This window comes from Crassostrea angulata, unplaced genomic scaffold (assembly GCF_025612915.1).
Source record: "Crassostrea angulata isolate pt1a10 unplaced genomic scaffold, ASM2561291v2 HiC_scaffold_127, whole genome shotgun sequence".
Taxonomy (NCBI): domain Eukaryota; kingdom Metazoa; phylum Mollusca; class Bivalvia; order Ostreida; family Ostreidae; genus Magallana; species Magallana angulata.
In genome coordinates this window covers 278,620-295,008 of record NW_026441682.1, presented here as the reverse complement: position 1 = coordinate 295,008, position 16,389 = coordinate 278,620, and the positions used below count along the sequence as shown (strand labels likewise).

General features: G+C 32.5%; 1 protein-coding gene and 2 pseudogenes across 1 annotated transcript; all 3 read left to right on the top strand.

Annotated features, from left to right (window-relative positions):
* The first annotated feature begins 354 nt into the window (after window positions 1–354).
* LOC128169420 (uncharacterized) lies at window positions 355–6,674 on the top strand. Its single transcript, XM_052835571.1, has 5 exons — window positions 355–1,163; window positions 1,671–1,723; window positions 2,265–2,336; window positions 2,866–2,967; window positions 5,514–6,674. The coding sequence occupies exons 1-5, from the start codon at window positions 773–775 to the stop codon at window positions 6,672–6,674; spliced, it is 1,779 nt and encodes a 592-aa protein (XP_052691531.1). The 5' UTR covers window positions 355–772.
* On the top strand, window positions 6,000–9,399 carry LOC128169423 (uncharacterized; annotated as a pseudogene).
* A 2,396-nt stretch (window positions 9,400–11,795) lies between these two features.
* Window positions 11,796–14,752, top strand: LOC128169422 (uncharacterized; annotated as a pseudogene).
* Window positions 14,753–16,389: the final 1,637 nt, after the last annotated feature.

Here is a 16,389-nt window from a genome sequence, read left to right as displayed (position 1 = left end):
AGGATTTATTCGATGTGTGTGTGATTGTACCCTCCGCCCAGAGGGTGAATGAGGCGTATTACTATCATAGAAACTAAGGGTCTAGACGTTATAAAAACGTCGATATAATTAAATGTCTGCAGCTTATATTAACAACGTATAAATAATGATAACTTTAATGTAAAGAAACATTGCCCTTATTTTAATACATACACATTTTAGAGTATATATTAAGTACAGCTATTTGTAAGAACCAGGCAGAAACATAGATGACTGATTCATGATAGTTAATTTGTTTGTAAAAATTGGTACAAACACATTAAAAAACATCTATATGAATATTTTTTCTTAAATATATTTGATTCTGTGCACTGGTTTAAAAAAAAATGAACTCAACAAACACCATACTTGCTGATTCAGTCTACAGTCTCTATTGTATAGTGGTTACACATTTAAGGTTTGTTTCTAAAAATCCTACATTTTCCAGGTATATGGAAAACAAAACTGTGTTTAATTGATTATGCAGAATTTATATCAACTGAAAATTCCATGGGTTATTCAAACTATGAATAAATATTACGATTAGAAATTATGCAATTTCATCAAAATCTAGTTATCTCCCTTTGTCGCTCTTCAGTGTTGGAGTTGAAAAGGGTACAGTGATGCTCTTCCGTGTGTAGAAGGTCATGGAAGGTGAGGATTATGCAGGAAAGAAAATGTAGTTTTATTTGAAATTAAGTAATATATTGAACAATGTAGTTAATATATTTCATATTAGGGAATATTAGAATCCATGGAAAGTAGTCTTGTATGCAGTTTTTCTTCATTTTTACCTGATAAAAGCAAGTGTACCACATCACCTTATTTCCCAAATGAAAACAGTTTAGTGTACGTGAAAAACTGTAGGAGAAACATTAAAAACCACCTCAAATCATGTAACATAGGAGATATAGCTTCTGAGGGACATTTGATATGTTACCGTGCTGGTGTTTTTTCGCTATTTGGGGACTATACCATCTGTCCATTTCATCGATACTCCCTTGGGATACGATGGAAGAAGAAGTCATCCTGCTCACACCCGAATCACAGTACAACGGCAAAGGCAGAGGTTGGGAGGAGCATTACTTTGTCTATGTCTCGGCACCTTCATACAGTATATGGATATATTGTCCCTATTGGCTCAGGTATATATATGTATTGTATTTGTGTAGTGGAAGTTGCATATATCATGTCAATGAATAGATTTTGCATACATGTTAAAAATGCAGACACATATCAATTTATATAATATTGAGAACAGGATAGATTTCAGAATTAACATAGGCACTAGGCAGGGATCGACATAAATAACAATCTCTGTTATTTATGTCTCTGACAAAGGCACTAAAACCCATCTTAATCAATGTATACAATTTTTATTCTATAACATTTTATACATGTAGTAGGTTATATGGAGATAAAAAAAAATGTTATATTTATTTAAATAGGGAGCACCTATAATTATGTGCGAAATGCCACAATTAATATATCCAGAGACATAAATAACATTTATTATGTTATTTATGTCTCTGAGATATCACTCTTGTATCTTTATTGAATGCCTTTTAAAAAATTCTATTAAATTAACTCACAATAAAGGAACATATTTTAGCTTCTATGTCTTTTATGCATAATTTAAAATACATTTTTAGGCTTGTGCAGTAGATGTAGAAAAAATGTAACCCAGGAAATGAAATGGTGCGAGGTAAGAAATAATTTTTATGTTTTATTTTAAAACAAACATGACAAATAAAACAATGAATTGAATGCTATTAAATAACTTATATATGTATGATATACATGATTGATTATGGGAATAGATGAGCACACACACACACACACACACACACACACACACACACACACACACACACACACACACACACATAAAAAACTTATTTCTGTATGCTATTTTAAAGTACATAATACCTAGTATATAAAACTCTAAAAATAATTTGGCTGCATTTTTAACAAAATGTATTTAAATTTGCTTAGAATAAAGGCAATGTATTTATCTGTTTGATCATGTCTATAATCAATATGATTATGATATTGACTTTATCGGAATCGCACGTCATACACAAATTAAACTAAAAACAATCGGGATCGGCATTTATAAAATAAAGAATTTATATCGCTGCATGGCCAAGTTAGAGTTCAAATGCATTTGTGTCTCGTTTTAGTGATTATTTTGGCGTAACAAACTATTTTGTCAAGCTAAATTTTAATATATGACATAATTTCAGTGCTGTAAAGATGCATCTTCTGCTCAAATTTGCAAAAATACCTCGGATGACACCCCTGAAGCAACCTTACAGGTAATGTTATCAATTTGTCTCTCACTAGTCTTCAAACAGTTTTATTTTATGCACTAATTTCATGTGCTTATAAAATATGAGGCTAATTGTAATAAAATCCTGATAGTTGTGTGTACAACTTGTCAGAAACTTTCTAAAGTTTGTTTTAATGATGCATAAAAGTACAGTAAATCGATCAACTCTCAAATTTGGACAAAGTCAAATGATTTTGTTTTCAAATGATTTTGTTTTGTTTATACATTTCCATGTCACATGCACATTGTACATGTTTCTTCTTTAACCTGTTATAAACCTTCTTTTTTTTTAAATTTGAATATTTCTGAATTTATCTCTTTGAAAAGAGATGAATATTGCTTGGGTAATTTCAAAAATATTATAAATTTTTGGAGAATTGATTGGGATGAAAAATTATTTACAGAAATACTGTAATGAGCAAAGAATTGGACCAAACAGTTTTAAAAAAATTGCATTTTAAAATAAAACCTGTATGAGTTTGATCTTTTACTTATAAACATATATACATTTTCAGCAGTCCAGGAACCTCCAAACAAGGACAGAGAATTATGCTGAACAGTGCCATTCAGAGACAGAGAATTCCGCTGAACAGTGCCATTCAGAGACTTTGTCACAGGTATTTGCTTTGATACTTGATTCCCTAAAAATTGTATCCTCCTAGCCGGCACCCAATAGGGATCAGTCTGTGTGTCCGTCCATCCATCTGTCTTTCTGGTATCACTTATCTGGGGCATATTTTCTCTTCCCTTGGCCCAATCTGGCAAATACTTCACAGACAAAGTGCCTTCTGGTAAAGGTTGACTTGTGTAGTGACCTTGAATCAAGTTTTTATATCAACCTTAAGGGACTAGCAGACCTTTATTTGTCAAAATCCTTGTCTTGACTTTGCTCTCTCTCTCTCTCTCTCTCTCTCTCTCTCTCTCTCTGACCCAATGAATCTCAGACTAGACCAGAAGACTGCCAGTAGGTATTGGCTGTGAGGTGAGCATGAATCAAGTTTATTCATTGCCCATAGAGTACTTGTTTAATTAAGGGATGTGCAATTATCTTGACCCAAATTTAGTAGAGGTTAAGGTCAAAGCAGAATCCCCTGTAACACTTTTGTAAAAACAGGGCATCTCAATGATGTCTAGTGGTGTTTCATATGTAAAGTTGTCTTAGATACTGTCCTGTAAAAATTGAAGACTGGACATATATATATGTATATATATATATATATATATATATATATATATATATATATATATATATATATATATATATATATATAAAGAGGATTTGTAAATTTTGTGATTTTTTAATATGATTTATCCAGTGAGTTGAAATGGTGTTAATACTCACTAGACTTGTCAAGCAAATAAACTATATCAATTTATGCTAAATCACACAATCATCATAATTATAGAAGCTTTATTTTTTTCATATGGCTTAAATACACCTCTCGCAACAACTTGCATATAGAATTTTGTTGTTAAAGATGTGCATGTGATGTGATGATATTTCGGAACTTGTGCTTCTTTATGAAATTAAATTATGTGCAGTATTTATACATTACCACTTACCAGACATTCATTTTGTGTACAATAAATGTCAATTAATGTGGGAGAGTGGGGTATGTGAGCGTGGCCACTTTTTAGCTAGCTTTTATGATCACTTTTAGTCCAGCGTCCATCTGTCTGTTTGTATGTACGTTAACTTTTTACATTTTTGACTTCTTCTCCAGAACCACTATTAAAATTTGTTAAAATGGAGGGCCACTTCATTCAAGGGGAGATAATTAAAAATCATTGAAAATTTGTTGGTATTTTTTAAAAATCTTCTCAAAAACCATTTGGCCAAAAAGGTGAAACTTGTGTGGAAGCATCCTCAGGTAGTGTAGATTCAAATTTGTTCAAATCATGATTTCCAGGGGTAGGGTGGGGCCACAATGGGGATGTTGATTTTTTACATAGGAATGTAGAAGGAAAATTCTTCTTCTCAGAAACTGATCAGCCAGAAAAGCTATTAATCGTTTGAAAGCATCCTCAGATAGGGTAGATTCAAGTTGGTTCAAATCGTAATCCCTGTGGGTAGGGTGGGCCCACAATAGGGGGGATGTCAAATTTTTACTTAGGAATATATAGAGAAAAATCTTTAAAAATCATCTTTTATTTTAACACAATTTTTCTAGAAAAGCTCTTACTTTAGTCAGTTCAGATAGTGTAGATTAAAATTTGTCAAAATCATGATTTTCATATAATATGATAAAGGTGGTCTCATAATGGTGATACATCGTCTCGGTGAGCTTTGTAATCTGTGAGTACCTATGTTTTAAAATTGTTTTGACTCTGGCTCCTGAACAATTCTTGGGCCTCACATAATCCATAAATAAACAGTTGTTTAAGTCTGATCATCTTTTCGAGAACTGCAATGCTCAATACTAGTATATGATATGACTGTAAATTTTGTTAAAAATAATGTAGTAGTGAGTGGGAATGAAACCTTAGCATAATGTTTAATTAATTTTCAAACATCCCTTGCATATTTATTTTTTTAACCGGGTTTTCCAACGGAAAAATCTGGTTATTAAAATGGTGAAAAATGGCCGGCGGGCGGCTGCCAAAAGGATACCTCATTGTACAGATAACTCTTCCTACAGTTTTCAAGATAGGAAGTTGTTCTTTTGCAGATCAATTGTACATATATCGGAGGTGTGCATATTGCTAGGATTTAGATTTCCGATAATTTATGAAAAAAAATACCAGCTTTTGAACTTAGTCATTTTTGGGCAAAATATTGCATATAGGGTACCCTCATTGTACAGATAACTCCTCCTATAGTTCTCAAGATAGGTAATTGTTCTTTTGCAGATCAATTGAACATATATTAGAGGTGTGCATATTGCTAGGATTTTGATTTCCGATAATTTATGAAAAAAATACCAGCTTTTGAACTTAGTCATTTTTTGGCAAAATATTGCATATAGGGTACTCCATTTCACTGGATACGGGTTGACTTGGATTATGGATACAGTTCACATAAAAGAAAACCTGGTTTGCTGTCATATTGACAGCTTTTCACTTGTATTTAGTTGTACAGCTTCTAAACCCCAACCTCCCTCAAAATCTTAAAATTCACTTGATGGAAAATTGTTTTTACTAATCATTTCAATTTTTTTCACAGACAGGTGAATCGACAACATATACTTTGTCACAAGAATCTAGCTGGAGCACTTCCTTAGAAGGACAAATACACCTCACAGATGGAATAGAAAATCTGAACAACACCTTGATGTCTCTAACTGGTGGCCAAGTAAGCCCAATTATGTTTCAGCTGAAAACTCCATTGAGGGAGGTCCAGTCTAGCACAAGAAGATATTTAAAAAGGAAGGCCAAGGAGGTAGTGCATACAGTTCTCAATCATTTGGCTCCAGGACAATCCAGTGATATGTTCCAGTTACTTTATGAAGACAACTGTCATGAGGATACAGAGCAAAGTGATAAAACAGAACTTGAAATCACTGATACAATTCTTCAACTCTATTGTGAAGCTGAAAACAATGCTCTCAAACGTCAACTTCTGTCCCTGCTGTCCTTGCCGAATGCACATAGTAAATCGAAACTTCAGAAACTCATTCCAGGACTTACAAAGTGGGAAACTGATCAAAGTCGAGCACATGCTGCATCTCATGGAGCAGGTTCTTTACCAGGACCTATGGAACCAGGATACCGGCATCGCATGAACAAAGAAAAGCTGGAGCATGCTTTATCTTTTTTCTTGGATCCAAAATTTCATCAAATTTGTTCATATGGAACAAAAGATTTGCATTGTGACAATGGACAGACTGTCACCATACCCCAAGTAGTGAGAACAACATGCCACTCCTCTCTCCTACAAATGTACAAGTCATACTGCTCTGAAACAGGTTTTGTTCCTTTGTCAGATTCTACTCTCTACAAAATTCTGTCTACATGCTCTGCAAGTAAGAGAACCAACCTAACAGGTCTAGACAACATTGCCACTGATGGTGCTGCAGCTGTAGATGACCTAATAAATATGTGTGACCAATTAAAAGGATTAGGATCTGAAACAAATACAGTTGCCAATCTCACCACTGCCTTAAAATCCCTAAAGATGTACCTCAAGTCAGAATATAAATTTAGCGTGGGACTATCTAGTGGATGCCAAGACCATTGTTTGAAGTTTGCTTTGAGTCACCCAACCAATGTGCTGTTGCAGGAAGAATGTGATCATTCCCATGAAGAAATTTGTGGAAAATGCAACATCCTCAATGAAATAAACACTGCCTTGTTTAATGAAATCCAAAATATCAGAAGTAAGTAATTTTTTTTTGCAGAGCAATATTTCAATTTTTTTAACAATTTTTTTTAGAATTAGAGCTTAGCTATTTTATATTCGCAACAAAGCACTTCATTTAACATGTATTTTAACATTCCCATTTTTTGTTCACAGCATCTGACGTAGCAGAAGAGTTAGCATTAACAGCAGAGAAAGCTCTTGAGAAAATATCAGATTGGAAAGCCCACATACTAAGGACTCAGAACCAAGAAGAGGGTAGATATAGTGCATTAGAAGAGCTGCAGCCACACCAACTTCTGATTATTATGGACTGGGCAATGAAGTTCCTTCCTGCACTTTATAGAGAAAAGCAGTCAGATCTTTTGGACAAAAAGGCATGAGCTGGCATGTTTCTGTTGCTGTATTTAGAGCAGAAGATGGATCTTTGAAGGTACCTTTCAAGATATTATTCAGACAATGTCACACATTTTTAATATATCAATGATATAAAGATTGAGAACTCTATATACACATGATATACATAAGACATTGACTAATTGGACGCATTTGAATAAGATGGAATTAGATTGTCTTTTAATTTGATAGAGAGAAAACAATTTGTAGTAGTATACAGCATATTGATTATGCATGTATAGGTATAAAAATGATAAATCCAACTTTGCATTTATAGCACAAGACATTCAATCACATTTTTGGAGCAGTGAGGCAAGATTGGTTTGCTGTTGCATCAGCCATCGAGCACATCCTAAAGAGTATAAGAGTACAAATGCCTGGAATTGAAGAAGTTTTTTTACGAAGTGACAATGCAGGTTGCTATCACTGTTGGTGCCTGTGGCTGAGCATGCATGGAATTAGTGAAAGAACAGGTGAGATTTCAATTGCCTGAAATGATTTTTCTTTATTGTTATATTTGGGTATAAAAGGAAACCATGATATTTTTTGTTGTTTTATTTTAAACAAACATTGGTTTATGATTGCATCATAGATTTTTTTGGCAGAATTTGTGCAAATGATGAAAGTAGTGTTTATAAGGTTTTAATAACTTTTTTTTTTCAGGTATCAGCATTGTACGCTATGACTTCAGTGAACCTCAGGCAGGAAAAAGTTATTGCGATGCCAAAATTGCCCATATGCGATCCAAATTAAGGATGTTTGTTTCATCTGGAGAAAATGTAACAACACCATTTGACATGAAGAAGGCAATAATGGATGGAAGTGGTGTAGCAGGATGTCAATGTGCAGTTGTGGAAGTTGACAGGAAAAACCAGACAATGACTAGTCATTGCATCAAGGGAATCACCAACATTAATAATCTTGCCTTTGAGGAGATGATATCATTGCCTGGCACAGTTTTAGTATTGGTATTGGTATCAAGATAAAAAGAGAAGATGTCTTGAAAAGTGAGCAGCTTGACACAGGACTCATCATACTGTCTGACTTTGAAGAACCATCAAAAAACTATGGTGTGATCTCTCACATAAAAAACTGTTCAGTTACACCAACCAGTATTTTCCACTGTTCTGAATTAGGCTGTAATCAGCAGTTTTCCTCATACCAAATACTTCAAGAGCATATTCTTCTGGATAGACATGTTCAAGAGAAAACATCAACTTATGATGCTCTACGACATCATTGGTCCGAGTTGTGTAATTCCAATTTGTTCATTTCTAAACAGCTGGTGCAGATAGGCAAAGATCACCATACCCTTGTAAAGAATTCATCAGTAGAGAAGCTTCAACAAGGATGGGCACTGAAAAAAACAAGGAAATTTGCACGCTTCTCTTCCAAAGTGAAAGATTTTCTCCATAGAGTTTTTCAAGAGGGCGAAGAATCAGGTAGGAAAGCAATTCCTGTTGAAGTATCTCAACGTATGAAATCTTTGCGAAACAGCACTGGAGAGAAGTTTTTCAATTAAAATGAAAAAAAGCTAAACTTTAATTTGCTGACAGTCATAATTACTAGCTAATAGACTCTTTGTGATTTTGAAATATTCCTTGTTGAAACATATTAGCACAGGACTTTACTTTGATTTATATATAGATATACACGTGAAAAGTCATTTCTGCTTCAACTCTTTCTGTAGTCATTATGCTGCCATGGTAACAGAAATTTACAATTTATCTAAATTTTGAATTCTGAGGATTGGCATTCTCAATTCTGTATATTTGAAATTAATGAATGTTTCGTTTAATATCTCAGTTTGATCTTTTAAATATTTGACAAAATTTTATTTTACTCAAATACAGATTGTGATGATATTTTTTGTTGCTAAGGTAAAAGAGTAATACTAAGATTCCAAATGCTGTAATTCAAGTTTAAGATATGTATTTTCCTTGCTACATGTATATGCTCAAAATTTTTTAAACTTGTGCGGCTAACTGAAATATGCTCCCAAAATGTAAAAATTGAAGTTGTATTTTTTAAGGCAATTTTTTGGATATTTCGTTGCCATAGTAACAGTTTGATAGTTAATAAGTCACCAGTTTTATCTGTATTTTGTCATTTTTAGGATGTGTACTTTCTATCTTATATGCTCTATTTCTTTTTAAACTTGTATTTATTATTAGCAGTATGTCCACAAAATGTAACAATTTTTGGTTTTTTGATGAAAACGATATTTTGGGAAATTTTATTGACATGGTTACCAAATGCTTTTTAAAAACCCATCGGTTTTATCTAAAGTTTTAAATGTTCAAGGTGTGTACTTTCTATTTTAGGTATTAAGATTTCTTTGACAAGTGTTATTTTTCCACAACATCTTTCCAAAATATGATGATAGGTAGTGTATATGTAAAATTTGAATTTTCATGTAGTTTCATCGCCATGGTAACACATTATGTATTTAAAAACCCATGAATTTTGTCTTAAAAGTGTTTTGTAAGGGATGTGTACTTTTTATCCTCTGTGCTCAAAATTTTGGCACATGTGGCATTTTTACGTATTATGCCCTTGAAAATGTTTGATTCTGAGGAAAAACCTTAATGACGATTTCTTAAAAAACAACATGTTTTTAACTTATTTTTACCATTTGTTGGAAAGGTAGAATAATATTGTTATTATGATTAACAGTGAATATATTGGGCCATATTTACAGAAACAAAAATAAAATTTGTATAGTTTTGTTTAATTTTTTTTTTTAATTGCCGAAAGTAAGAGATTAATTCAAAATAGTATGTGTTTGGTGTTTGCTGTTCAGGTACATTTACATGGTGCCATGTTACCATGGCAACAAAGGTTGAACAAAAAAGTCATCATCTCCAATGATGTTCTGGTGGTCCATAAAACTTCATATTAAAATTTCATAGAAATCTGAGTTGGTCATGAATCACCCCCTGCCTGGTTCTTACAAATAGCTGTACTTAAAATACCAGAATACTTTCTAAAAAAAATAATAAGGCGTCGTTATTTAGAATGACAATGCATGTGTTCACGAACCTTTTGGACAAGCCTTGTACATCTTAAAACACGATCACATGGATTTCATTCAAACTTGAAAATAATGCAATGAGTGAATGCCTGGGAGTTTTAAAATACATTACCTCGAAATTTATAATAATCTGGAAAAAAGAAATTATGTATTTGATTAAAATACAAGCATGACTCTTTAAGAATAACTCTTGCATGCTATCTGAAATCAATATATTTATTTCCGATCTGTAAATATAAAACACAAAACTGATACGGCATAACAGTGCAGATATTAACTGGAGTGGTTTTGATACTTTAATTGGAACATGCTGCTGTCGGTTTCAAGGATTTTTTTTTTTTATTATTATGTAAATTCAATTAATGCTTGATTAAGTAAGTCAAAGTATGCACAATATAGTTAGCTTGGTTGTTGAAAACGATTTCATTAATATAATATTTTTTTACGGACTAAAAAAAACATTGAGTACTTGAATATGAACTACATGTAAACGCAATTTAAAACATATTTACATTGATAACTCTTACAAGATATGTATGAGAGGGTCAGGTATCTTACATTCCCACTAAGAGTTGATGTTATATATGACTTTAAAGCAAAGCCCAGAATAATATATTGCAGCATTTCTAATAAGAGAATGACCTAAGGTTTCAGTGTAAACAATGTATTTAAGAAACAACATAGTCTGCGTCATCTGTTTTGTATATTTGGATATTTTACTTGTAAGGGACATTGGCATTAACCTAACAACAAAACTGTATGTTAGAAATGATTACTCCAATATTCTGTAGTCAGCTTTCCTAAGTTTCTGTTCATTTAAATATTGGTTTGATCAATGTTTTGATTTTAACTACGTGATTTTTGGGGGTGACAGAGACGTCCAAATTGGCAGGTCAAGAACCAGAAAGAGGATCGACCATGTGTTCCTCCTTGTCATTAATGTAAACCAAACAACTAATGCTTCCTTCAAAACAATTAAATTGGATTTGATTTAATGTTTTTATTTTTATTTAAGCTTTTGAGTATTTATTAATGAGTCGTCAAAATGTAAAGGTAAAATAGGTTGGGTAAATGATTCTCGAACGCCGCGAGATTTAAAAAAAATACATCACTTCCGGAAACCACACACATGGCGATATCCTTGCGTTATTGGGCCTCATATACCGAGGGGCGCGTCAAACTTCTTTGTATATGATCAAGAAAATCAAAAAAAAAATATATATATATTGGATCAAACTATGACGATGTTTTCAATTGTTTTGACTTGTAAATAATAAAACGGAGAGACTATAGAAGTGATAGGAAATTCGGAAAGTTAAATTGCTTAGTTAAACTAAAGTAAAACTACTTGCATTGTGTTTTTTTAACGGTACGTGTAACTGGTCTTAATTATACACATTCATTACATGTATTATGTATCTGTCGTTCACTTTAGATTGAATTAGATGATGACACAGTCAAACGATCGACGTGTGGATGTGTTATGAAAGACTACTACTGCCATCATGTTGCTGCTGCTCTTCTCTTTAGATAAGAACATGAAATTCTTTATGCAGCAATAGTTTCTTAAACTTTAAAGTTTTATTGATTTAAAACTATTTTAAAACAACATCATTTCTTTTTTTCCCTTTCAGCTGCTACAAAAATGTCAGCAAGACTGACATCAAATGTAGTTGGCTTAAACGCTCAGTCTCAACCCAAGAAAATTGAGATAATTGATGAAATGTTTCCATCTCCAAATCCAACATACAGGTAATTTCTTAAATACTAAAACAGATTATTAGTATAAATATTCAAATATACTAGGGTATACAAGTACTAAATTGAATATAAAAATGTTTTGCTAATTTTTCAATGTATTTATATGAAACTGATTGACAGTGCTCGTTTAATGCCGTTTTAAGACACCGCCCATGAGGCATCATATAAAATTCTAGGACATTTAGGGCGATTTACTGGTATAACTATGGATAACTTTTGATTAAAATGTTTTTGTAAACAGTTGTGTTGGAGAACGGGTTTTCACTTTTTTGTTGAAAATTACTTCCAAAATAGTTCTGGCATTAGACTAGTTCTCGTCCAGTACAAGTAATGACCATCCCAAATTTTGTGTAAATTTGAGATGTAACAATGCACTGGCAAGAACTGGTCCCATCACAATAGTTTGTTTTCCTTATTTTTATGTGGAGGCATTAGCAGTCTTTATAAAACTTGGTTAAATGGTACAATGTACTTCTTTTCTTTTTTTTATCTTACCAGCCCTTGTCCCCTTATAATATTCATAGGTCATGTGTTAGGTTTGTTAAACAATTTTTTAAAAATAAAGAGGGGGGGACTTACCATTTTTGAAAAGATTGCAATTTTGTACAATATTTATTTTTATATCACTGTGTTGTTCATGCTTGTTTGCCAAATATTTCCTATTTAAACTGTAATCTACTCATTAGTTAACATACTTTAACTGAGTAATATTGACTCCAATAGCTCAAATTATCTTTATTTTCCTTGCTAAATCTTGATTGTTAAACACAAATATTTCCTTGTTTCCTGAGTAACAAGAAACTTCAGATAATCTTAATTGCTGAAATGCATATTGTTTGAAAACAACATTAGGTACTAAATAACATAAAATTTTCACATGTGTTGGGTCTGGATTCATACTTGTAAACTGTATGATAGCATTCTTGAAATCCTTGGCTTACAAACTGTGTATTTTTTAGTTACAAATTAACGTGCAATCATTAAAATTAGTGGTTTTTGTGGGTATCCTGGATCCACGAATTTACATGCAAACGAATGTCTTTTTTTCTAAAGTAAAGATATCTTTACACTATAAAGAGTTACCCATGAAATTACATCCCAACGAACAAGTAAAATGTTAGCTATCCAAGGAAATTGCTATCCCCAAACGATCACATTCCAACAGTACATGCCTGCATTCAAAGTATTTTATTTAATTATCATATAATTTATTGAGTGTATGTCTAATTTAAATAAATAACTGTAATACTGTTTATATAATATTAATTCCTCTGTTACCTTTCATACCAGAACCCATACTAGAGATAGTATTTCTTTTTATAAGTAATAGTCTTGACTCTAAAAATCTTATGCATGTGCATTCTGTATTTCATTTCTAATCATTCTATTTTTTGCCTGAAAAATGAATGAAAATATTTATTTTTAAGAGCTCCACTTTATCCTTTTTCCAGAGGTTCCAGTAGAGAAACCACCAGTGCCATTGGTTGAAGACCTTTTGCCTTCGAAAAGCTTTTTGCATGCTGAAGACCAGGACAATTGGCTCCGTACACAACTCAAAGTCACCGAGGACATTATAAATACGACAGCGGAGAAAACTAAGGGGCAGAGAAATAATGCTGTTTGGGCCATTGTCCGGAAACTGAGAATAACAGACTCAAATTTTGGACAAGTCTTAAAGGCTGTAAGACGAAAGATGTATTATTTTAATTAATTGTTTTGTATGTCAACTCTTAAATGATTGTGTTTACTATCTCCCTTTTTTACAGATTGGACTTTGAGTTTGAGCACTGCTCTTGAAATTGTCGTATGTAAAATGTAATTTGAAAAATATTAGGTTCTTTGGAAATCATCTCCATGTTGCTAGTTTTGATGTGCATTTGTTTAGGAAGAGCAAGTCTTTGTTGTAAAGACTGCTCTCTGCATACAACCTAGTCCTGTCATTTCAGGTGGGATAACCAACGAAAGAGCGGTAATTGAGAGCTACATACTCTTAGGGGCTTCTCTTGAAGAGACGGGTAGATTCAGATTAATGAATTAATGTACATTGTATTAGTAGTTCTTCCAGTCAAATGTACTTGCAGTTATTTTTATGGAATACTATACATACAATATTTTTTTATGATAAGCTGATGTGAACTAGAAGTCAAATTGTCCATTTTTAGTTCAAAAATTTAAAATTATACTCTGTCTTTAATTCTCTTAAAAATGTTGTACTAATTTTAGACTTATTTAGGCTCTGGACCATAAGTAATGTGATCTGCTCCAGAGAAAAAAAAATATGAACTTCTTTGAAAAATATGGTATGTGCTTATAATCCATGTAATACATAATGTAATCATTATTCGAATTTTTGCAGGAGTTTGGCTACACGAGTCTGGAACCAAAGGGGCTTTTCCTGATGGTATAGCCTCCCATTAACACCATTGTTCAGGACATACCGGTATACATAAGTGGCGAAATATCTAGAAGCTAAGATAATTGAATTAATGTGCCCTTACTCGGCTAAAGACATGAAGATAAAAGACGCAGTTGAACAGTCACTGGATTATTTCTTGGTATGATACAATATCGGATTATACATTTTGTACAGTATTACCCATCTTTCTGTTCTTGAAAATGTTTTGTCACTATACGTTTGATAACTACGAGTATGAAACAATTTTTTTTTTTGGTTTTTTGGTGTTTTTTTTTTAGAAAAACAGACGGGTATTTGCACCTAAAAGATGACAGTGATTACCGGTATTACCATCAAAATTCAAGGGCAGCTGTACATCAACAAGAAGAAATGCTGCGATTTAATAGTATGGATACCAACAGATCTGGCTATTGTAAGGTGCATAAATTGGTCGGCAAACATGAGAAACTTATCGATTTTTATTTTAGAACGTTCATACCAGAGGTCAACAAGAAATAAATTGTACAGTTTGATACCCATCTGCTGGCTGTTTCTGGTGAACGTACTTGTAAGAGTCGTGTTCAGTTTTAACATTTGTATCATGAACAAAATATTTCATCATATTACTGAAATTACATGTTGTTTCTCCATTAATTCTTTAAACAAGTATGCGAAACATATCACTGATTTAATTTAACTTATAATACATGTACTTGTTATTTTTTGTACTGATTTTCTCTTTAGAAACACAACCGAGTTAGTATAAGACATATGTATGAAGTACTGTATACAGGGTTATTTTCGCCTCTAGTTATAATTGATCCTTGATACTTGCAAAAGGTTTCACCAATTTTAAATTTGCCCAAAAGCAGTTTATCGTGAGTGTTAATAGTTTTAATTTTTATTCACTAAGTTTTAAATTCGCCCAATATGGGCAAAGGGGGCGTACATAAAACGGGGGCGAATATTTCTCTGTATACAGTATTTTCAAGAAAAATAATTAAAATTCCCAGGCACATATCTTTTTGTTATATGAAAATATTATAGATTAAAGAATAATCTAGGCACCATTTGTTTAAACGATGTGTCAATTAAAGTGCCTAGTGATATACATCTCTCACCAAAACTGTTTACATAGCTAGCAAAAATCGTAACCATGACTGCTGCACCTATACAAAATGAAAAATAAACTGCTGACATAAAATAAGTATTAAATAATAATTTCATAGAGATCATCATGGAAAAACCTATTTAATGTTTCGCTTTTAATATGACAATTATCAAATGTTCTAAGCAATATATCTGAGCAAAGGTGCCTGAAGGTTTACCAAACATGCACACAACTGCATTATCTTTGTAGACAGTGGACGTTATGTTCATATTGAGAGATTGAATGAACGATTCAAGAACTACCAAATTTTGAATCACATACAAGTGAGCTTTTCTGACCAATTTTGTACGGTGTCCGTCCGTCCGTCTGTCTGTATTTTTTTTTTTACATTTTCTACTTCTTCTTTATTACAACTTAGCCGATTTCAACCGCACTTGACACAAATCATCATAATTTGAAGGGGGTTCAAGATAGATAAAATAAGGGCCTCACACTCCTTAAATGTAATATGGCCACTAGAGGGGGGGGGTAGAACTTGTACTAATAAAGAGAGAAAACCTTTAAAAATCTTCTTAGAAGCCGGTCTGTCAGAACAGCTGAAACTAATGTGAAAGCATCATGTATCAAGACTTTCAGTAAAAAAAAAAAAGATACATGATTCCTGAGGTAACATGCACATATATATCCTAAATGGCTAAAACGTTTCACGAATTCCATTGCATCGGTTTAGGATAACTTGAACTTACAATTATTTCTTTTTTTGTACCCAATTTACATGAAGGGTCAACATTTTTTATTCTAACAGGACAGAAATATGCTTTTACATATATGTTATGTTATTATATGTATATGTCAAAATGAATTGGTTTCTAGCAAAGCATTATAAGGACCGCCATTTTTTTTCCTTGTTTAACTATTTTGTTTAAAATATTTTATTCCATATGATAAATTGAATTGGATTAGGCAGCAGGCACAACCTATTTTAGCCCTATCTTTACAACAAGGTCAAAACGAACATAATGGAATATTTAAATGATCAATATTA